Source organism: Rhinolophus sinicus, linkage group LG10 (assembly GCF_036562045.2).
Source record: "Rhinolophus sinicus isolate RSC01 linkage group LG10, ASM3656204v1, whole genome shotgun sequence".
Lineage (NCBI taxonomy): Eukaryota > Metazoa > Chordata > Mammalia > Chiroptera > Rhinolophidae > Rhinolophus > Rhinolophus sinicus.
The window spans coordinates 57,017,474-57,042,695 of NC_133759.1; the positions used below are offsets into that span (position 1 = coordinate 57,017,474).

General features: G+C 39.5%; 1 protein-coding gene across 4 annotated transcripts in view; it reads left to right on the top strand.

Annotated features, from left to right (window-relative positions):
* The window catches only part of SYNPR (synaptoporin), a 300,598-nt gene extending 275,945 nt beyond the window's left edge, over positions 1-24,653 (top strand). For 3 of the 4 annotated variants that reach the window (XM_019728362.2, XM_019728363.2, XM_074313227.1), the window contains 2 exons: positions 17,329-17,520; positions 22,949-24,653. In XM_019728362.2, the coding sequence (XP_019583921.2) occupies positions 17,329-17,520; positions 22,949-23,206 (450 nt within the window). In that variant the 3' untranslated portion in view covers positions 23,207-24,653. The remainder of the gene's footprint in view (positions 1-17,328; positions 17,521-22,948) is intronic. The other variant, XM_074313228.1, reaches the window with a different exon arrangement.
* Positions 24,654-25,222: the final 569 nt, after the last annotated feature.

Genomic DNA, 25,222 nt, shown 5'->3' on the forward strand with positions numbered 1-25,222 from the left:
AGACGACCTATATGAAAATGAGACAGAATGGCAAGGTATGCCGAATGGTTTGGGGACGCTCTTGGGAAGAGCCGTGGGGAGCAATGGATGCTGAAGTAGGCTGGGCCGTTTTTGTGGAGGTCGTCTTCTCACAGGCTAGGACCGCGCTTCTCAAAGTTTGTCCCTGAACCACTGGCGTCACTCGGAAGCTTTTTAGAAACACAGCCTCTCAGACCACTGAATCAGAATCTACATTTCAACAAAACGTCCAGGAGACTCGTGACATGTAAAGTTGAGATGACCTGCTCTAGGACACATCTTGCTTCTCAAAACTTTCAGGTCTTCCATTATCTCTTATCACAGACTTCAGCATTTCTAAAAAAAATATAACCCGGGGGAGAGGGAGACTATACTCCCAAAAACTCCCACTGCAAAAAAAACTGTAAATGTTAAATTATAACAGTTATACATTGGAAATATGATAGAACTGACTAAAATAAGTGGAATCAGCTACACAAACCATGCAACGTAAGTTATGATACAACTAGTATGTATGCCTAGACAGAGTAAAAGTCACCAATATTTATTCCATCCAGATTGAAAATGAAAACCAAGAAAACATGTGATCACTCTGGGAGGGTTTGGGCACAAGTCCCTGGTACCACCAGGCTTAACCAAAAACATGTACTCCCCTAGAATGTAATGGCATTTCAGTTCCATGAGTCTGCCCATCCATTCTTCTCATATACACACCAAATAATAACAACACAACATTTCAGTTAGTTATACTATATACACAACACACACAGAGAGACAGACACACACACACACCCCCAGCTTTATCCACCCCTTGTCACTTTTTTATGTCTGCTTTCCTTCTGTCCTTATGCACCTGCCCAAATCTTGCCAGAGACACAGAATCTTCAATCTGGAATAAACATACAGGAAATGGGATAAGAAAAGAAGGGAAGAACTGATGGTGAATATAATCTCTATCATTTCTCAGGTGCCTAGTTCAGCAAGAAAGATATTGTCCCCCAGATTATCTGTTCTTTTTTCATTCTTGCAATAACTCTTTAAAATAAGCTATTAATTCTCTACTATTTCAGTTAAGGAAATAAAGGCCTACAAGGCCATTCAATCCCGAAAGGCCGTGTAGCTAAGAAGCAGCATAACTGAGACTCAAACCCAGGTCTATCTTCTCTCCAACTGACAGAGTAAAGCCAACATCTAAGAATCCAAGAGCCATCTTTTTGAGGAATGGCTTCTAATTTGTAATTCAAATGTAATATATGTAATATTTTCTCTCACTTTCACTTCATCTGATGAGTGGGGAAGTGGCAAAGGAATTTTCTGAAGTCAGAGTGAATTTAAGCTGCGGATGGTGAAAAGCAGAATAATTTCCTCCTTGGTATTTTAGAAGTTCTTCATTTTAACCATCTGTTGCAAACTGACAGATGGGGTGATATATGACAGAATAATGGGTCTTCAATTCTAGAAGGGCATAAGGAATGCTTGAAAAATAGCAGCTCTTTTCATGAACCTAACTGAGCTAACACTGCTTGCTCACTTGCAAAAAAAAAAAGGAAAATATTTGTGGGAGGGAAGTGTGAAATATAATCATAATCAGTCCTCTAAGCAGAAAATTTCTCACAATTGCCAAAGGTCAAATCCAGTAAAATATGCCTACTCTAAAATTATGCTGAAGTTTTCAAATGCAGTCATTTAAAAAGGTACATAGGGGGGAAAGGTATGCATAAAGAAAATTCAAACAACAGCAACAAAAAAAACCTTCTTCCATCTCTATCTTCCAGTTATTTAATTTTCTTTTTTTATAGGCAGACAGTGTTAATAGTTTCTTATATCTTTGAGACAATTTAGGAAACAGGCAGATTTTTGAAATCCAAATGCTTTTCCTTCTAAGTGACTCAGCCAAATGTGAAGTCTATATCCTTTCTTCTCGCATTCAGTGGATATACATGAGAAGTCATATATATGGCAGATACTTGGCGAGGCACTAGGGATACAAGTGCTTAAGACTATCCCATCCCCAGGAACTTAGTCTTGTGAATGAGACCGACTTGCGAACAGAATTTGAATAGCACGTGTTATGTGCTTTCTGAATGTAGTAGTGAGGAAGGCAATCGTTGTTGTAGCACTGGCTCATTCTCCCAGGCGGGACTTCTTCCAATGGCTTGACAGGTCTTAACGCTATTGCCTCTCTTCTTTTCCAATCATGAATTGCAACCAGATGAAATTTTTACACACACACACACACGCACGCACACACACGTCTGGTTGTTGCAAAATAAGTTTAAAGCTCTAAGCACAAAGAACCACTGGCTCAAATTTTGGACTGTGTTAGCAAAATTGTGGCCATATGAATTTTACCTCAGCAGAATGAATTTACTTTGAAAAGAAACATCAGGATACAGGTTGAAAAAAATAGTCATTGCAGCTGAATTTATGCTCAAGTGTCATTGACCATGAGAAAAATCAAGCCATGTCACTTGAAGATTACGTCATCTTTACCACCATCAACATCCCAACCATTAATACAACAATGATTACATTCCAGTCTCAATGCTGAACAATTTTATGTCATTTTAATCCTCACAATAATACTGTAAGGTAAGCAGTCCTATTTCATGTTACAGATGTGAACACAGACGGCAAGATAATTTTAAAATCCATGATCAGGTTTGCTTTATTGCATTATTTCCAGTCATGCATATCAACTCTTCCATGTCCTCTCTGGGAGATTATCATAGTGGAGAACAGTAAGTTAATAGCAGAATTATGTTTTCAAAGGAGTCTTTGACAGCCTGGCTTTATCTCGGCAGTTCCTTCCCACTCTAATGTTACATAATTGTGGAGGAGGAAGATGTGTGCTTTTTCCAGTTTCAGGGAAGGTGATGGCAAGAGAACACAGACCAGGATTCCAAGAGGAGTTGACTGGGTTCAGAAGGTACCACCTAAAAGGTCTGCCCACATTTTCTGAGTCAAAATTTGTCACTGTAGCTTACATGAAATTATTTCCTATAAAATGCATCCATTTTTAAATACAGGTTGCTGGTGGGGGTAACTTAAAAATAGTTAGACAAATTAAGAAATTACTTCAGGTTATCTGTTGTTTTAATTATCCATACCTCTACTATTTGTCATTGTATGGAGGAAATAGGTAGTTGTGTATCATCTTTTTAAAAGTGTGTGTGTGGTGACGTAGTTTTGTTCACATGATGAGAGAACATTGTCGCCCAGGGTACACATGAAAGATGAAGTTCAAATCTGGCTGCTTTTGACTTTAAGCCTCCTACCATGTCTTCTGTATACTACACTTCCTCCAGATGTTTCATCTATATGCTGCCTGACATCTGGTGTTTTCCAGATATGTTTACAATGCCCAGATGTTTCATGTCAAGTAGACAAAGACGGTGGTTAATTGCCTGAATTTTAGCATTTTCATCTAGTTGGTTCAATGGCAGCCCCCAAAATATTTGGAAATGCTAAAAATTACTTAAAAATAAAAGATGGATAAGATGTTCAATAAGAATCTCCAAATTTCCATATATTCATATTTGACTAATTCTACAAGGTGGTTTTTTCCCCCAAGTTATTTTTAGGACATCCAAACTGGTTTGAACAATTGCCTCACCTCTGGTCTAGGACGTGGGCATGCATCTTGTTTCTGTAATTATTGATAGATGTGTCAAAGGCAATAACCAACTATTTGGAAAGAGTGCTGTGTTCTGCATAAGCTAGCAACTCACTTGGAAACACCCTGGTTGTTTCTCTGGACTTACAGACTTCTAGAGTACAAGGGCTCAGAAAGGCAGGAATACTTTCTGCCAAGATTTAGATGGGTAACCAGATCCACCCAGACTGCTTTACCCCTGGCCCCACTTTGTTTATTGCTTGGCTTTCTAAGAGGAAGATGGTTGCAGGTGAACAAGTGCAGAGAGCTGATAGCTTCAGCAGCCACTTGAGCCACCCAAACTTCCAATTAGTAGGCCATCTTTCTGTTCTCACAGTTAAACCTTCCTTCTGCCAGCAGCATGGCCCAGTAAGTCTTCTTGGTCCTGACCAATGTCAACATGCATCTTCTTAGGCATGGAGTAAGCAGGTAGTAGAGGGAAGCCCAAAACTCCCACTAGATGTCAATTCATAGGCCTTCCAGATAAGCCATTTTGTGATAGATGTATTATTCAACATGTGTCTGCTTTGAGAAACACCCACGGGTCAAGCCCAAAAGGATCCTGGATGCAACCAGATCTGTGCAGCTTCCCTTATTCCCCTAGACTAGCCAGTGCCCCACACACATTTTGTTTGTTGGTTGGTTTTCAAAACACCAAGTCCTTCTCCTGCGAAGCCATTATCACCATTTTCAGTTACACATTCTTCTGTGATCATTTGAGTAAGGTCTTTCTCCTCCAACAGAATGAGTACTGGGACCATGCCTGTTTTTATTAACTACTGTATTACTAAGATCCGGCACCTAGTTTATTCTTACTAGAGATTTGTTGAATAAATGAATGAACCCACCAGATTTGTTTGACCATCAAAAACCACTGAATAATTCCAATATATATTTATATTCTGTTGCATATTCAATTTTTTTTAAAGATTTTTATTGGGGAAGGGGAACAAGACTTTATTGGGGAACAGTGTGTACTTCCAGGACTTTTTCCAAGTCAAGTTGACCTTTCAGTCTTAGTTATGGAGGGCGCAGCTCAGCTCCCGATCCAGTTGCCATTAGTTGCAGGGGGTGCTGCCCACCATCCCTTGCGGGAGTCGAGGAGTCAAACCGGCAACCTTGTGGTTGAGAGCCCACTGGCCCATGTGGGAATCGAACCGGCAGACTTCAGCGTTAGGAGCACGGAGCTCCAACCGCCTGAGCCACCAGGCCCACCCCCAATTTTTATAGAGAGAATTTTTCCTTATCCGTGTGTGTGTGTGTGTGTGTGTGTGTGTGTGTGTGTGTGTGTGAAAATTCATCGAGATCTTCCTGTGTCAGGCACTGAGTTATACATTTTATTGAATTAACTCATTTATCCTTGGCAAAACTCCTATGAAAATATATATCATGATCACCTCTTTTCACAAGTAGGAAAACTGAGGCTTAATAGGGTCCCAGAGCTGGTTAACAAGAGTTGAGATGTGAAGCCAGGGATGCCTGATTCCAAAGACTGTAGATTTAACCATTATGTGATACCTTCTCTTCTAAAAATCTCTGGATAACAAAACTTACCTCACAAATTCTTATGAAGATTAAGTGGAATAATGTATGTAAAGGTCTTAACATAGTGTTGGCAATACTACTACTATTATTATTAATTTCTTTTGAACAGTTATTAATTTTCTAATGTTACTGTGACCTTTTTTCAAAGGTTTGTGCTATTTGTAATGAAAAGGTTTGGAAATCATGTCAAGCTTTAAAGAGTGTTTTTAACATATGATTTTCAACAGCATCGAAGCAAGCTAGAGAAGACTTCACATCCATTCCAAGATCACCAAAGAGCCAAGACTCCTTCTTACGCCAAGACTCTGACTGAGTTAAAGGGAGAGATGCAGATCTTTTTAAAAGTCTTCTTTTCATTAAAAAACAAACAAACAAATAAACCCTTAAAAACAAGAAACTGGAGGCCTCAATTCCAGAGCTAAGCAACAATAAATCCATTGATAAAGTTTTCTGGGAACAGACTATAAAAGAAAAACATGCAGCAAGTCAATCAATCATATTTAACTTAAGAGAAAAAGAAATGAAATCTTACATTGGTTCTCAAGAAGAAGGCAGATTCTTCACACATGAACCCAGATGACTGAGTATCACTCAGCCCTTGTAACAGAACACCAGCATCCACAGCAGCTCTCTTTTTACAAAATTCTGATTAATTGCTAGTGTGACTATATCTGTGATAATAACATAAAACAACCCAGACAGTGCAGAGAAAGGAAAGATGTAAACCACTTGAGACTGAAAACAGATCTTTGGCTGGTATCCCCCTGCCCCTACTCCATTTTCAGAACGGTACCCAGCCGATACTGGGAAGATAATACATACTGGACAGATGCTTAGGGAGGAGACAGAACGATGAACAAATGAACAAATCAGTGGGACTTGGAGTCAAATAGATCTGAGTTTGGTACTCAATTTCTCTACTAACTTAACTTCTCTAAGCTTAGCCACTTAGTGACTGAGACCTCCAGCCACTTACTTATCTTTCTGAATCTTGATTTTCTCATCTGTAAAGTGGTATCGATAACAGCCACCTCGAAGTGTTCTTATGAGAATTAAGTGAATAATGTATGGCACGCACAGTGTCTGGTACATAGTAACTACTCCATAAGTGATAGCCATAAATATTAACATCACAACTTAATATTTATTACAAGCCAATAAAATCATGGGTCTCTAAGAGCAATAGAATGTTTTCATAATAGATTAAGAACACAGGTTCTGGAGCCAAACTCCCTGGGTCCAAATTCTTGCTCTGCGTTTTTCAAACTAGAGTTAAGTAATTTATCCCATCTGTAACATTGGACTGAATGCTTCATCCAGTTTCACAAGCCACCATCCTGGCACATGTCCTGAGCCTTTCACCCTACATCTAGCCTGAAATTCAGCTTCTACTTGGCGACGCTATCCCTGGGGGCCCATTCTCCTCCCTTGGGAGAAGGCCCACGCCTCCCTTTGGTTGCACTCATCTGCCTTCAGACCTCTGGAGCAATGCAGTGAGTTACCATATCAATCCACATGTGGGATCCTACCAGGCAGGAAGGAAGTGAGAGGTGTGCTGGCCTTATCAAAGCTAAGCTGAGGGATGGCTTCCAGGGCTACCTCGGACTCAAGTACCAAGAGAAACTGTGACATCAGTGACCCAAAACAGAAGAAGGGGCATGACTCTCCCTTGACCTTGGATATAAACGTGTTTCCGTTTTTGTTAATTGTGGATTAAAGCTGTGTTGTCCAATAGGGTAGCAATAGTGACATGTGGCTATTGAATACATGAAATGTGGCTGACACAAATTAAGATGTGCTGCAATTATAAAATGCAGATTTCAAAGACTAGTATAAAAAATAAAATATGTTATTAACAATTTTATACTGATTATATTAAATGACAAGATTTTTAGACATTGAGTTTTCTTATAGAAATACATCTGATCTATTAATATAATCAATTGAACCAGTTTCTTTTTTAAAAAAAGTTATTTTCCAATTGCAGTTGACATGCAATATTATATTGTATAGCCATAAAAATTAATATCATGATTTAATATTTATTACATAATGATTAGACATTTATATAACTTACAAAGTGATCAACCCAGGAAGTACCCATCTGACACCATACATGTTATTACAATATCATTGACTATATTCCTTACGCTGAACTTTATATTCCCATGACAACTTTATTGCTACCAATTTATACTTTTTAATCCTTTCCCCTTTTTCACCAACCCCCCAACACCCCTCTCAGCTGGAAACCATAAAAATGTCCTCTGTATCTATAAGTTTGTTTCAGTTTTGTTTGTTTGTTTATTTTGTTCTTTAGATTTCCTATGTAAGTGAAATCACGTGGCATCTGTCTTCCTCTGTTTGACTTCCTCCACTGAGCAAAAAACAGTCTATGACCATCCATGGTGTTGCAGATGGCAAGATTCCATTCTTTTTTATAGCTGAGTAATATTCCATTGTATATATATGTACCACCTCTTCTTTATCCATTCATCCACTGATGGACACCCAGGCTGCCTCCACATCTTGGCCATTGTAAACAATGCTGCAATGAACATATGGGTGCACACATCCCTTCAAAGTAGTGTTTTGGGTTTCTTCAGATAAACACCCAGAAGTGGGATTACTGGGTTCTTCTTGGTCTCTTGTTTTAGCCTTTGTTTTAAGGCTGTAAGTTCATCACCACCAAACCAGTACTACAACAAACCCTTCTCCGGTTAGGGTTTGTCTGGTTTAAGTATTGTTTTAAGCCAGCTTTTTTGTTTGTTTGTTTCCATTTTCATGAAACATCTTTTTCCCATCCCTTTACTTTTAGTCTATGTGTGTCTTTCAACATGAAGTGAGTCTCTTGCAGGCAGCATGTGTAAGGGTCTTGTTTTCTTATCCATTCAGCCTCCCTATCTTTTGGCTGGAGCATTTAATCTATTTGCATTTAAAGTGATTGTTGATAGATATGTAATTATTGCCATTTTATCATTCATATTTTTTATTTTTATTTTTTGTCCTTAAGAATTCCCTCTAAGATTTGTTGTAGTACTGGTTTGGTGGTGATGAACTCCTATAGTTTTTTGTTGTCTGGGAAGCTCTTTATCTGTCCTTCAATTCTAAGTGATAGTTTTGCTGGGTAGAGTAATCTTGGATGTAGGTCCTTGCTTTTCATCACTTTGAATATTTTGTGCCAATCCTTTCTGGCCTGCAAAGTTTCTGTTGAGAAATCAGCTGATAGTCTTATGGGAGCTCCCTTGTAGGTAACTAACTGCTTTTCTCTTACTGTTTTTAAGATTCTCTTTTTGTTTTTAATCTTTAGCATTTTAATTATGATGTGTCTTGGGGTGGGCCTCTTTGGGTTCATCTTATTTGGGATTCTCTGTGCTTCCTGTGCTTGTATGTTTATTTCCTTCTCCAGATTAGGGAATTTTTTTTGTCAAATAGGTTTTCAATTCCTTGCTTGCTCTGTTCTCCTTCTACTACCCCTATGATGTGGTTGTTGGAATGCTTGATATTTTCCCAGAGGCCAATTATTCTCGTTTTTTTTAATTCTTTTCTCTTTTTGCTGTTCTGATTGGATGTTTTCTGCTACATTATTTTCTAAATCACTGATTTGATTCTGTTTCATCTAATCTACTGTTGATTCCCTCTAATGTATTCTTCATTTCAGTCATTGTATTCTTCATTTCTAACTTTTAAAAAATGTTTTCTATCTCCACTTTTATGTTTCCTATCTATTTCTTGAAGTTCTCCCTGAGATCATTGAGCAACAACCTTATAACAAATGTTTTGAACTCTGTGTCTGGTAGTTTGCTTGTCTCCATTTTGTTTAGTTCTTTATCTGTAGCTTTGCTCTATTCTTTCACTTGGGGCATATTACATTGTCTCCCAATTTTGGCTGCCTCCCTGTGTTAGTTTCTATGTATTAGATAAAGCTGCCATGCCCCCTGGTTTTAGTAGAGTGGCCTTATGTAGTAGGGGTCCTGTGGGGCCCAGTGGTGCAATCTCCCTTTTCTCCAGCTGGGTGCTCCATGTGTGTCCCTTATGTGGATTGTGTGTGCCCTCCTGTTGTATTTAAGCCTTGGTTGCTGTTTGCACATCAATGGGAGTGATTGTCCCTTGGGCTGATTGGTTGTGAGGACTCATGGCTACAGTGGAGGAGCTGTGGTGCAAGGGCTGATCCTACAAAGCAGGATTCACTTTAGCAGGGCTCTGATGCCTGACAGTCTGCCCCTTGGGTGTGCCATCCTTGGAGGTGGCTGTGTGATACTCTAGCTTGGCCTGAAACTGGCCACTGTGTGTGCCAGTCCCTGGGCCTCCTAGGAGGACCAAGTTCAGCCACAGCCTGTGTCCTGCCTGAGGCCACCTGGCCTGAGCCACAAAGCAATCTGCAGATGGCAGCCACTCACTCTGGGCTTGGAGGTGCCTCAAGAGTCTAAGCCGTAACATGAGACTGGCTACCACTAGTGCTGGGCTTTGAGCTGCTCAGCAAGAGGTGTAGAGCATGCCAAGGCCAAATGCTGATTGCTTGAATTTTATGAACCTTTGAGAGATTTTAGGAAAGTCTGCAGCATTAGCCAAGACAGGCTATTTGGGTGGAAAAGTCGCTGGAAGTGGCTTGGTTAAGTCTGCAGGTTGGGATAGGCGGAGTCTCAGGGAATCAGCGGGGCAAGGTGAACAGTGTTAGGTAAGTAGATGGAGCACCTGTCTAAGTCTTCATGCTGAGAGGGGGGAAGCTCAACAAAGAAACAATGGATTCTGCCAGTATTTCTGTCTGGGAGAAAGTTGTCCCTCCAGCCCCCACTCTGAAGCCAGATAATTCAGTTCCTCCCCATATGTCCCTAGTGCTTTTCAAGCTGTGGCCCCAGTGCTGGAGCTCAGAGCAAGTGAGTCTATCTTCAAGTAAGTCTGTGCATGGGCCCTTTAAGAGGAATTCCTGGGATTCCCACCACCCTCCCTCTCATTCAGCCATAATCTCTGCTGATTTTCACTGGCAGAAGTTGTGGGAATGTCTCTTCCTGGCCCTGGAACTCTGGGCTGGGGAGCCTGGTGTGGGACTGGGACACTCTCACTCCTCAGGGGGAATCTCCACAGCTGAGCTATCCCTCCTAATTTTAACTGTCACATGCGGGTGTGGGACCAGCCCATTCCGTGTCTCCACCCCTCCTATCAATCATTAGCTGTAGGCTAATTTTTTTCAGCAAATTTCAGGGGATTCTCAATGATGATTGTTCTGTAGTTAATTGTAATTTTGATGTCATTGTGAGAGGAGGCAAGCACAGGATTTACCTATTCCACCATCTTGACTGCAAAATTGGACCCGTTTCTTACTGCTTTTTTTCGTTTAATGTGGCTACCGTAAAACTTAAATTCCATATGTGACTGACATCTCTGATTTGCATTATTTCTGGGTTAGAGTCTCAGTGTTCTTACACCAGGATGGGGCCATGCAATCCTTCCAAACTTCAGGCATTCTCTGCCATGCTTCTGTCACCTGGGCCATGAATTATCTAATATTTTTCTTTAAATTAAATTCTTTTCCTAAACTCCAATAAAATGTATTTTGGGGGGAAAAAACTCTGTATCACTACTGAATATAGAAATCTAGCATTATATAACATGATGAGAAGATAAACAGAAATGAATCAGTGGAAAATAAAGGGTATTGTATTCCTGTCAGGCCCTGAGTTTAGGGCCAATTTTTTTTTAATAAATAGGTATTAAATATTTGTTAAATGGGTGTTAGGGACAGATTAGCACCCAGCTGAGACTTTTTTCTTTACTACTCAGATTGAAAGAGAATTGTCAAGGAAATGCCTTTCTTCCTATGTTGCTCAATGTTATTAATTGCTATGTCTGATGGCAATGATAGGTGACCCAAACTTCAGAAAAGCTGGGCATAATGAAAAACCATTCGCAAAACACGGAGCCCAATGTCCTGAATTCAAATCTCAGTTACTTGCAGCAACTTGGACACATCACTTAACTTCCCTGAATCTGTAAAATTGGTATAATGATCTTTACCTGATGCAGTTACTGTGAAAATCAAATGATCTTCTATGATCACATGTTAAAAACTGTAGATATTCTCCAGAAGTTTCATAGCTTTATTATTAGTCCTTTACATGAAATAATGAAATAGTAATAAACCTGTGAGTGCACAAGAAGTTATTGTATCCAGCCATTGCTTAGCTCTTCTCTCTTCCAAGCCCGTAGCTCTGCCCTGAGCTGGGCTTCTCTGTCTTGCTGTTTGATTCCTGTGTTCCCTGATTCACAGCTTCATTCTGGGATTTCTGAAAATTGACTCAGTAACATGAACCTAGTTGCACTAAGGGTAAGAGTGACTGGTCGGACTGCCCAGTTTCTGGTCCAGGCTCTCAGTGAAGGTGTGAGGCACAGGAAAAAGAGCAAAGCCACCAAGGAGGAAAACCACATAATCAAGTCATTGGTGTTGAAATACTGGGAATATTTGCCAATAGATAAAAATGGGAAAATGACTATGTTTCCCAATATCCAGTGGCGCTCAGTGTGCCACTATCAGGGAGAGATGGAGACAGGTTTTCCTGGTTCTAAAACATTAAGTTTTCTGTCACCAAAGATGAGTCCCTTTTGTATGGCTTGGAGTGATCCAGGACAAGCATCTTTAATACATTAAATTACTCTCGAGTAAAAATGAGTTTGCTAATGGTAAATTAGGAGAAGTGGAAGCAGCGAAACACACCCAACAAATGAAATGGAAACACACCACCCAGCCAGCAGTAAGCCAGACTGCTCCTCTGTGAAGAAATCTGTTTGCTTGGATCAATGAACAGATATTTAAAACATATTACAGAAACACAACCAGATAGTACGTCAGTGTTTTCAGTACAGAGTGAGACCAATAGCTCAGAGCACATTTTATAAACACTTAATGAACCATGGGCAACTCACTTAGCCAACTCACTTAACCCACTTGGCCTCAGTTTCTTCATCTGTAATATGGGGCTAACAATGCCTCCTCTAACTACTTCTTTTTATTATTTTTTTTTATTTTTATTGGGGAAGGGGAACAGGACTTTATTGGGGAACAGTGTGTTTTTGCCAGGACCCATTAGCTCCAAGTCAAGTTGTTGTCCTTTCAATCTTAGTTGTGGAGGGCACAGCTCGTGTCCAATTCCAGTTGCCATTGTTCAATTTTAGTTGCAGGGGGTGCAGCCCACCAGCCCTTGCGGGAATCAAACCAGCAACCTTGTGGTTGAGAGCACACGCTCCAACCAACTGAGCCACCCGGGAGCTCAGTGGCAGCTCAGCGGCAGCTCATTGTCTTCATTCTAGTTGTGGAGGGTGCAGCCCACTGGCCCATGTGGGAATCCAACTGGCAACCCTGTTGCCCAGAGCTCACACTCTAACCAACTAAGCCACTGGTCCGCCCCTCTAACTACTTTTTGGGGTTTTATGGGAACCACTTAGATCCCAAGTATGAGATTTTTTCGGAAGCATTAAAGCACCTTCCAAATGGCAGCTTCTCCATGCTATGGGAATAAATAACACAAGCACAGCTTTCAGAAGATACCTTCAAAAGGTTAACCTGTGCACCAAGATAACCTAGCAGTAAATGTTACCAATTTATGTCTTGAGTTTCTTCTATCCATACTCCATCTCTGCTAGATAGACAAGGAATAGCACTTGTAGGATTCTTACCTGCACCATCAGAAGAAAGTCACTTCTCAAGTGTGAGGCATTACCTATCCTGATACAGAAGACGGTTTTAGGCAGACCATTAACACGACATTATATATAGATATAGATAGATATAGATATAGATATAGATATAGATATAGATATAGATATAGATATAGATATAGATATAGATATAGATATAGATATATATGAAACAAAGTTATTCCATATTTAATTAAACTTCAAGTCTTCTGATTAGGTCATGCCAGTATTCCTTTAAAATCTCTCTAACACTCCTTAATCTTCCTTTATAACAAAGATCCTCAGCTCTAAAGCCTATGCAAACATCCCCAGCTAGAATTTAAGGTATTTTGTTTTCACTGTATAACATTTATGTGTGTTTGCAATTTTCTTCTATCTCTAACAAGTCATATTGGTTTAACATTTATAATACACATGTAATTTTCTTCTAGGATAACTTATGTAAAAAAGTAATTTGTTTCAAATTAAATATTAAATAGTAACACAGGAGGTATGGATAAAATCAAAATTGTTTAGGTAGTTCCAAAATGACTAAAACGTAGAGAACACCAACTAAGGTAATTACCCACATAGAATACACCAAAGAGCATGTTTTCTCCCAACTTTTCAGAAAGCTCATGATCTGCTACAATAGTCTAGCCAGGCATTAATTATAAGTAAAGTATTTGACCTGCCTATGCTTCAGTTTCCTCGTAAGAAAAGCAAAGCTGACAAATGCCCTTGCTGTAAGATTAGTGATATCTATAAGTGTTTAGCAAAGTGCCTGGCATTTAGGTAATATGGGCTCATGAAATGTGAGTGATGGCAGCTAGTGCTACTGCCTCTGATACAGCCATTAGTTTGAGGCAGCTTCTGGGCACCCTGCCACTCTCTACCGTGCTCTGTGCCCTGGGTGGATACCATCACTGGGCTCCCTGCCCTAGGGGTTCCACTTGGGCTTGGCCAAAGGGAAGCCTTCCCAGGAGATTAAAAGATGGAAGGAAAGTGGGGTCAGGGATTTGCTCCCTCCTCTCATTGTCTCACTCCCTATAAGTAACCTCAGACTCAGGTTTAAGCCCAAAGCCAAAAACTAAAAGAGTTCAGGATAACATATACTTTAACTAGAAATTTTGACATAGTCTTCCCATCTTCACACTTTTCTCAGTTATAGAAAAGCTGGCTTGAGGCTACTTTCTGAAACCCCTTGATGTAAAAACTCTCAATTCTAATGACATTTATTAGTTAGTCTAATTATAAATCCTCATGCTGCTGTTAAGGACAAACAGGCCATCTGAAGTTTCTGGCTGTGACAGCCATTGATATAATCAATCAGTGCCCTCATCACATTGCCACGTTGTTTTTATTTGGTCTACATATAAATTATGTTTTAAAAATACACACACGTTTGTAAAACAAAATAAAAATCACCTCTAATCCTTCCAGCATGACTTGGTAAATTCTTATACAATGTTATACATATACATATACATATACATATACATATACATATACATATACATATACATATACATATACATATACATATACATATACATATACATATACATCCTTGGGACCATTTTCTTTCATTCATTCTCTCACTCAACAGTGTTGATAACTCCTCTTCTATCCAGGCCCAGCAATGAGCAGGGTAGACAAAGTCTCTGACTTCTTGGAGCTGACGTCTTGTTGGGAAAGATAGGCAAACAAACATATTTTCACTCTTCACAATCATCTTATGAAACAGACACAATTGCTATTCCAGTTTACTGGGAGCTAACCTGAGGCTTCAAGCAGTCTAGCAAATGGCCTAAGCACACACAGCTAGTAAGCAGCAGAGTTAGGATTCAACCCCAGGTCTCTCTGATAACAGACTGAGTTCTTAGCTCCTACGTAGCTTAGTACCACATACTGACCTTTCTTTACAAAATGGTACTAGGGACTAAAAAGTTGGCTTAGCCGCCCCAAAATAACATATTTACTCCAAGGACATAGTTTCTTGACTTCAATCATGAAGTTTATTTGTGGGAAATGATTCATTACTATTTTGTCATGTTTAAGTGAAGCAGGACACCTTGGAATGTATTTGTTTTAAATAAGATGATCGATATTCCTTAAAGCAGACATGAGAGACAATACAGAAAAGTCAAGCTCAGGGTCCTAGAAACAAACAGCCCAGTTTACAATCCTGATTCCTTTACTTACTAACTCATGCGTCTGAGCAATTTTATTTAACCTCTTCATGCCTCAGTTTCCTCAACTGTAAAATGAGAACAGGATTGGCATCTATTTCACAGTGCTGATGTCAGGATAAAACGAGTTAATACATCACACTTAGAATAATACTTGGCATGTAAATGCTCAATACATGTTAGGTATTATTACTATTCTTATTTTAACGAATAAGTCTAAAAGTTTTGATATTATTTTGTCCAATTTCCACTTGAGAGGTTTTCACGTGACTCTGTTGTTTTCTTAAAGGTTTCCCCTCCTAAAGGCCTTTTAAAAAGTCTATTTCTAATTATGAGTATAAATAAGGACAGCTATTAGCTCATAGTTCAAATTATAGGATATCTAGAGCCCCAAACAAATACGTAATGTCAAGAGAGCAGAATCCATATTTTGTGTTTTTAAAATTCCCCACAAGACCTTGTTCAATACCTGGCATATTACTCAAAAATTACTCTTTAAATGAATGAACTAAATAGGTACCAGATTGAACATTAACAGAAAGTTGTATCTGCCACCGTCAACCTGTCTTATTTATTTGTAACAATTCCTCCAATTTCTAATCCAAACCTAAACACTTGAGTCTCTTTATTCCAAACTTTCTTATTGATGTTGAAACAGTTGTAGATATTGTATTTGTTTGCTGGTTTGTTTATACATCCATCTTATTCCAGAAACAACTTAAGATGCCTACACGAATATATGAAATTCAAAATGGAATTAATTAAAAATAAGAAGTAAAACACAAGGAAAAGGAAGGACGGATATATAAACAGTTAGGAATAGGGTTAAAATACTCATGCCATGAAAACCCTGTAAGTGGGTCACAAATTCCCCTAAATTTTCTAGAGCTAACATGAGAAGGTCAACTAGTGAGTTATATAATTTCCAACAACCACTGGATGAAGAGATCAACTATTCGGAAGATTCAGCTACTCTTGTAGTAGGCCCTTTAGGGCCTTCTCCACAAGAGTCATACTTAACAAATACCACTCACAATAGCATCTTTAGAGTATAAGAGTCCCCTCAGCGTAGAGCTGATGAAAAGTCATTCAGTCACACCACAAGGAAAGGCAAACCAGATGTGCGGTATTCTTCAGGGGATTATCATTTAGAATAAAAAAGAAGTCTATTTCCATTGGTATATCAAATTTACTATGTGTTTTCCTTTCCAGGTCACTGTTTTCAATATTCTAAGAAAGCGTATGGAACATCTTTATAGTAGTCAATCATTAATACAGTAAATCTGGGAACTTGTCCTATGATCTGCTTGAGTCTTGGATACTGACTCCCCACCCCCCCCCACCCCTTCTGAGTCATGAGGGAGGATATGAGAAGTAGCCCCTTCCCCATCACCAGAAACTTGGAGATGTTTCTTTAAAATATTCATCCCCTTACATTGTGGAGATTTTGTTTGACATGAATAAAGAAGCTTCTTTCCCCTGAACTCATAGTACATGGTTTTCTAAGTCAGACAGATCTAGATTTGAATTCTGGCTCTGGTACTTTCCATGTGTTATGCTATAGCTCTGGGTCTCAGTTTCCTCATCTTTAAAATGGGCATTAAAATACTTTTTAACATGATGTTTATAAGGACAATTTCATATAAAACCTCTCACCCATAAAAAAGCACTCAAAACATTATACTTATTATTGTCTCCTACTTGGCACAGTCCTAAGCATACTGTAGACAACGCACAGGTTTCTTGAATGAATGAATGTTACCACCTATAAATCTTTATCAATCAGCAAATCTGTCTAAATATTTGAAATCATTATACCATGGCAGTTAAGAGCATGGGCTCAGGAGTCAGGTTGCCTGGGTTTGAATCCTGACACCATCACTAACTAACTGGGAACTCAGACAAGCTGTTCAACCATTCTGTCTGAATGTTATCTGCAAATGGGATAATGATTGTAACTTCCTCACAGAGGTGTTGTAGGAACAATTAGATGAGGGTTATTAAGTATTTAGCATCATTACTGGGACATAGTAAGCATTCAGTAAGGATTACTATAATTATTTATTTTATAGAAGTATTAATAAAATATCACAAAACTTTATTTGTTTTTTCAACTTTTCCCTGGTTCCAATGCTATAGGATCTTGGAATTTTCCAGAAGGCAAAACAAACAGCTGTATAAACGAAATGATTTGTTTCTAAAATTCACCCTTCTTTCACTGCTTTGTCTTTCTGTTTGTCTCTGTAGGATTTCATTGTTACCGTGGTCTTTTCGTTCTTGTGGTTGGTGGGCTCATCAGCTTGGGCGAAAGGACTGTCTGATGTCAAGGTCGCCACGGATCCCAAAGAAGTATTATTACTGATAACAGCTTGCAAACAGCCCTCCAACAAATGCATGGCTGTCCACAGCCCTGTAATGTCCAGCTTAAACACATCTGTGGTACGTGTTCACCGATGCTTTACCTCCAAATCGTTGTTTGCCAGGCAAGTGAATAGAACCTCTCAGAGTCATCCTGGGAATGTTTGCCTCCAAAACGAGCCCAGGCTGAAAGGTGCTACTTTACTCCAGGGGTAAGATGATCCTTTGGCCTTGAAGTTCCCATTGTCAGAGCCCATAGATTTCAATGCTGCCAATACGGAGTTCTTAGTAAGGGACCCAGCAGGTACTGGATGACAGTCAAGTCAAAATTCTATCCCAGAAACAGAGATCAAATCTGAACTTTAAGGCTGAAGCCTGCCAGAAGTCAAAAAGGAATATTTGATGCCATTGAGATTTCCCAGGAAGAAAACATGGTTCAAGCCACACATAGTTAGAATACATCCAATTGATTGTCTGAAGAAAAATACGCAGACCTAGTACAGTACAGAAAGAAATCCATCATATAAGAAAGCACTGATACTTGTTATGGTAATTTTTATCTTCTCCAACATTCCATTTTAGTTGCTTGATAACTTCAGAAAAGCTGAACTGCAGTCGTTGAACAAAGGCAAATGTTATCATCAAGTGGAGAACTCTTACAGGAAGACAGGCAACCTGACAGATAGCAGGGCTGCTAAATTGGATTCTTGTTTATGAGCCTAAGAATGTGTGTCATTTCAAAGAAAGAAACTGTATCTGAGAAAGAGAAAAGCTGTGATAGCAGCAAAAAAACAGTAGTTACCGAAGAATAAATGGCTCAGCAGTATTTGCTGAAGGAACAACACTTTTTAGCCATCACTAAACATAATTATCTTTGCATCAAGGTTAATTTATGTTTCTACAGCTTTCTGAAATTTAATCTGAGAAGTCATGTGAGAAGGGAAAGAGGATTGCTCGTCGGTTCCTGATGGTTTGACTGTGAATCTTGGTTTGGTAAAATAACAAACATGGACATGAACTCTTTATTCATGTTTCACAGTCATTTTTATTTGCTGCTGCCCACACCTGTGGATAAATACTTTGAGGCGTATATTAAAATATATTCCACTGCTTCTGTAGTTTGTTTATAGGCAGTACTTAATGAAAGTAATTGAAACCATAATCTCAAAATCTAAGAGAACAGACAAAATCATTCGATGTATTTGTAAGTTTAATGAATAATCTTCTCTATGAGTTATGACAGCCTGCATAGTCCATTTAGTTCCACTTCTGATGTCTCTAAGAAGTTTTAGACTAGGAGATAATGAGTTTTGAATGAGAAAGAATGTGACGTGTCTCTTAAAACTAAAACAGAGAATGGATGGAAACCAAACACGGTGGGGTGCTAAGGACAGGACTGGTTCTGCTATAGCCATGGATCCATATTAGTTAAGGGTCTTCCAGTTCCTAGGGACAGAAAATTCAGTTCAAACTGGCAAAAGCAAAATAATCCTTCCAGTCTGTCCTTTGAGTCTCCACTGCTACTACCAACGTCCGTAATGCATCAGAACATTTGGGCTACAAGTCACAGAAACTGACTCTGACTAACTTCATTAGGAAAATACCTTTGGAAGGAAATCAAGTAGCCCAGAAAATGGATGAAACTTGAAGAAACAGACTGTAAGAAAGCAGGATCTAGGGCAGGGCAAGGGTTCTGGAGGTCAGATGCCAAAGAACGGTCTCACCAAGTCGCTGTTAACGACAAGTTGTATCTAACCTCGCATTGCTCTGCTTAAAATTCAAAGTTCCAGGAGAGAGCTCAAGTCACTTAACTGTAACTTGGCTCTGCAAAGGCAATCAAATTTCCATTACCAGCAGCAGAGGAAAAGTATATTCATCTGCCAAAACACAACAATTTTTTTCATTACGAACTCATTTGACTTCAAATCATGTTGAGCTAGCTTTTGACAAAAAGTGTAAGTAATTGGAAAAACACTGAAAATGTGTCTTTCAAGGGCAGAACCCAGTGCCAGGACCTGGAAAGCTGGCAAGAAACTGGACCGTTCTCATTCTCCTTCTTTCATCCCTCATTCCTTCTGCATGCCTGTTTCCTTATTCTCTCTTTTCAGATGGATTAGTTTCTCTTTTGCCTGCTCACACAAGAGAAGATAGCCACCCCACAGTTTCTGAGTTTATATTTCTTTTTAAAGACATATCTTAAACTGAACAAAAATCACTCAGGTCCAAGCCCAGATTTCTGCTAGAGAGACTCTCCCTAGCCTATCGTGGGCCAGGAGTCTGCCTTGGTCTCATCGGTCATGTCTGGGGGATTGGCGGAATTGTGTCATAGACACACGGCTCACAGAACCCAACCCACTGGGCAAGCGTAGGTTTTAGAGGAGCCAGACACATACTACAAGAGATGACCTCTGTAAGCTAATGGTTCCGGCAATAACTATATTTTCTACCTGGGTAACAAATTGACTTTCTTCAAAGCACTTTGGCATCTATGATTTCACAATGACATTAGTAGGCAGGTAAGCCATCCGGTTACTTCACAAGCAGGGAGCTAAGGTAAGGGATGTGCATAAGGCCCCCTAAGTAGTTACAGCAATGCCAGACTAGAGCCCAAGTCCCCAGTGCTGCTGCCACTCAAAACAGTTAAGGGCAGAGTTTTTCAATTAGTGTGGCAGGGTTAGAACCCTGGCTCTACTACTTAGTAACTGACTGCCCTTAGATGAATTAACTAAGCTTTCTAAACTCAGTTCCATCATTTCATTTGTAAAATCTACAGTTTTTATTCCCTCATCTATAAAATGGGGGGATGTTATATAAGAGACATTGAAAGGATTTGATGAGATAATATGTAGGTACTTAGCTTAGCACCGTGCCCAGCATATAACAAATGTTCAGGAAGTGTCAAAGGAGAGCTGCTACTAAAATGCATTCATTTCCTTAAACTTCTATAGTGTTAGTGCCCAACAAAGGGGGGAAAAGCGTGTTTTTTATTCTCTCAACTTTTCTTTCAAAGGTTCACTGAGCATAACTCTTCTGTCCCTAATTTCCACTTCTGTTTCTCCAGTTTCCCCGTAGGCCACCTGGACATATCTTTTCAGATAATCAAGATTTCACACACACACACCCTTCTTTCTCATGCTACATAGAGTCTCTCTTTATGTTGGTCCCACACCTGAGCTTGAATCAAAATCTTTAGTACAATTTCAAATGCAACAAAATGACAAGAAAAGATTCAAGGGCTATGTGCCCCCAAAATGTGCCAGCCAAAAGATTTGTGCTATCTCTGTGAAAAAAAAATAGAATAAGACATCACTGTTCCTTAAATACACCCCAGGAAAGCTTTGTTTATGTCTTACTTTTAAGTTGCATTTCCATGATTTCTAGTTTCTTCTTGAGCATTCCTTTTTTAGAAACCAAGTAGCATCGGGGAAAGAAAGAGATCAAGGAGTAGAAAACATAAAATTACATCTCTTCCTACCTGAAAAGATTCCATGATAAATTTTTCTACTCATGTATTGGCATATACTTACAGAGGTACAATTTAATCAAGTTCTCACCTTTAATGGAAAATATCCTGGTTACTGCACACGTGGTTAAAAGATCCTATATGTAAATTAGAGTTTTGTAAGTGATTATCTAATTCATTTTGACAAAGCGACTATTACACTATTATAAGTGCCTTAGTTATGTTTTGTATCTCCCTCAGCAAGGAGCCTAGAGCATAGCACAAAATAATGTTAAATAAATGTCAGTTAATATTAAAGGAAGGAAAGATGTTAGAATAAGAGAGAGGGAAAAAGGAAGGGAGGGAGGGAGGTTTGAACAAATCAGTCTTCAATTAGATCAATTAGGCCCTAGATACTCTGTTTTAGCCATTGTCATCTCTCAAGAATATGGCCTCACTGTCAAAGCCCTGCTTCAATTTATGCTGCAGCAAAAGAGTCCACTGTAAACAATTCATGGAAATGTTTTAGAAAGTGATTCAGAGCATAACTTACCATCAATAAGCATTTACTAATGCACCCGGCACTGTCCATCTGCTTTAGGGGCATCCTCTTTAATCCTTACAACTATTCCACAAGGAAGGAATAATTTTTTTTTCATTTTATATAATGGCAGGGGGCGGGGCTGCTGAGGTCCAGAAGCTAACTGCCTTGTCTAAGGTCCCAGAGCAAGAAATGGCAGAGCCCAGTCCACTCTGATTCCAAAGCCTGCGGGGATGACTCCAAGGCTGATATTCAGTTGGTGGGCCTGAGCCACCTGCTGCTAAAATATTGCAATGCTTTGGTAAGGAGGTCCAGTTCCAAGCCCCCAAGGCCCTACATCTTGACTATACTGGCCCACCCCCTCCACTGACTCTCACCCTTAGGGCATTCTGAACCACCCACCATCCAGCAAACCAAGGGATACATTTTGACCCAGCAAGGGACTTCCAACACCCTATTCCAGAGCTATGGCCACTGCCCAAGACCATTTTGGATGGTCAGTGTCGTGCTGGATTGGCTACTAAATATACTTTAACGTCATCACAGCTTTGTATCACACTATTGCTGTATGTCTGCAATATGGGGCTGTTAAAACTGACGGCCCGTGGTTAATTCCCAGGTCACCCAGTCGGCCTTCAGAAAGGCTGCAGAACAGCTGTTCAGTTTGGGGCCTCTTGCAGCAGCGAACAGTTCTGCTTCCATCACACCTTAGGCCCTGGGGAAGTAATGTCCGGTCCTCTGACTCACCCTCCAACACATTCCTGGAGAATAAGATGAGTTTCCATAGGAAAGTCTTGCACCCAGTTCTTCAGAAAACATCTCAGGCTTCGCTGAAACGTGCGCTTCATCCCGCGCCCTGTTTCAGTGCTCACGTATGAATATGAGACGCACAGAATGTACAATTACTCAGATCAGCAACCTCTCTGCATGTAACCGTGCACGTGCTTATCTGCGCTCACCTACACCACTGCTAACCCCACGCTGTTTCTTTCAGTTGACTCATTTATATCATTGCAATCAATAGAAAACTAGTATCTCTAGTCATAAATTAATGCACCATCGGTAAAATGAAAATACTCAACCCTGTACTCTTTGAAAATATCTCACACACCATGAAGAATACCTCATTTGGGGAGATAATGACAACTTAGGTAAAGGCTCAGGCTGTGGAGTCAGACAAACCAGGGCTTTGAATCTGAGGTCTACTACTTACCGAGTCATGTGACCTTGAACAAGATTCTTACCCTTGCTGAATCTCAGTGTTCACATCTTTAATGTGGGTATAATAATAGAACCTTCCTCTTAGACTAGCTGAATCAATACACAGAAACCCCTCTATGCAGTGCCTAACATACAGTATGCATTCAATAAGAGTCAGATATTCTAAATGAAAGGAGTTCCAAATGAAAATTTGGAAGATGCCTTAACATTGAAGTGAAAAGTGACCTTTCGTATTCTGAAGGAATTTTCTGAAACAGATTTTACTTGTTCAGTCTGTCAACTTTTTTGCTTTGATTCTCCTTTAGGTCTTTGGATTCTTGAACTTTATTCTCTGGGCTGGAAACATCTGGTTTGTTTTCAAGGAGACCGGCTGGCATTCCTCGGGGCAGAGATATCTTTCAGACCCAATGGAGAAGCACTCGAGCAGCTATAACCAAGGCAGGTACAACCAAGACAGCTATGGGTCCGGAGGTGGGTACAGCCAGCAGGCGAGTTTGGGGGCATCCTCCGATGAGTTTGGCCAACAGCCCGGTGGCCCTGCCTCCTTTACCAACCAGATTTAAAAGGGTAGCACTTGCATTCTTCTGGAGGTAGCCTCACCACCTTCCATGTCAGTGGCAGGAGAATTTTTTAAGAGTTTCAAGCACTTATTAATGCAGAGAGTGTTGAATGTCAATCAGAGATCTGTAATCCTCCTTACGGCAGAAAGGCCTGTGTCATGAGAATTGGTACTTAGAGATGAGATGACATGAGGAGATATATTATTCATCACAGATGGCTAATTGGAGAGTACCTTGTTATATGCACAGTCTTTCATGGTGGTTTTGTATGTGTGTTGAGATAATGGAAACATTTTATAGCTTAAAGTCTCTAGTATGTAATATGCATAAAGTAAATTAAATAGCACTAAGTTTTCCTATGTGTTTTGATGCAAAAGACATTTTAATGATTTCTATAAGATAATTTGGTGTATCCCAATGTGCATGTATTATTTTTTTAGCTGTAAGCCCTAATAGGATTGTGAGTCTCTAAATATTTGATTCAGACAGTTACTGTATTTTATTTTTCACTTGATAAATCAATGCTCAGATGATTTAGTGCATGAATAGGCATTTTCTCACAAAATCAACATTTCAATGGTATTTATGAAAATTTTCCAGTTTGCACCATGAATTTGTTAAATGGACACTTAAAGAAATATATTAACTACTATGTATACTTGACAATTTGTCTCTCTGTCTTTACCCAATTCTGAATGCATTGTAACTAAGGTTTGGGGTTCTTTTTTCCCTATTAGTAGATATTCAGTGTTAATATATGGTAATTGCCCAATATTAATTCTATTTACTTAGCTAAATATTTACATTCTTATAACTTTCAAGGTATTTTGTGACTCTTATCTATGGACCAAGAACAGTAGACTCAATAACTGTGTGTATGAAGTGCTGTTTTCTTAGAATAATAGACATGCAGATATCATGCTCCATAGTCAATATATTGTGTTGACATTAATTTATAAAGGATATTCTGTAGAACCTACAATACCAGCTAAACTTTTAAATCCTATTTATTTGTAAAGTTAATAATATGTTCTTCAATCCAGTTATTAAAAATTCTCAAGTCTCAGCTCAACTTATTAATTACTCATTCTGATTTGAAAGTTACCCATAAATTATAAATTACTTCCATGCGCCACTCCATATCTCAAGAGAGTTCTCATAAAATAACCCCCAGAATGTATGTGTTATCAAGAAAATGCCAATCTTTGCCTCTTTGTTTTAACTCAGTTTAAACACCGGGGCCCAATAGTGAGGGTAAGCTGAGCATCTGTATTTCTGGATAAAAATTATCATCAATGTAGAAACTCATTGTGTGATCTGTGATGTTGGAAACCTTTTAGCACAATATAGCCTGTGTCTTAGATGGCATCTGTAACCAGTTTCTGGGTCCTGCTGGATAAATCTGTATTGTGATATCTATTTGACCTTAATAAAGTTATTGTATACAGTGTTGGCTGGATGATGGACAATCACAATAGAACCTGCCTGGTTTTAACAACGAAAGAACAAGGGGTAGATGTGCAGTGTTTCCAATTTTTCCCTCATCCTTGTTTTATGAGCCCAGGAGTGTTCATTCACTCATTTCACCATTCTAAGACCTTCTGTGTACCCTGCGCTATGCAAGGCCCTGAGGATATGATACAGAGCAAACACAGAAACACACCCTACTTCGAGAAGCTTTACCCTCATTACCAGAGACAGACATTAAAATAGCCCTGTCCCAATTATGCTGTGTGCCACAAGAGGCGCTTAGGATTCCATGAGAACATTTACCCGAGGGATCTGAGCTAGTTGGGGAGGGGTCACGGAGCTCCGGGCCTGAAGACTGCACAGGGTTTCACAAAGACAGAGTGTGAGAGGAACTAGCCCAAGCAGAGAGCAGCCTTGCGAAGCTCTCAGATGGTAGGAGGCAGGATGGCTATGTAGGGGTGCCAGAGTGTAATGAGTTAGGGGGCTTTGTGAGATGGGGCACTGCTGATGGGTGCATGAATGAAACCCTGTGTGGAGACCATGATCAGG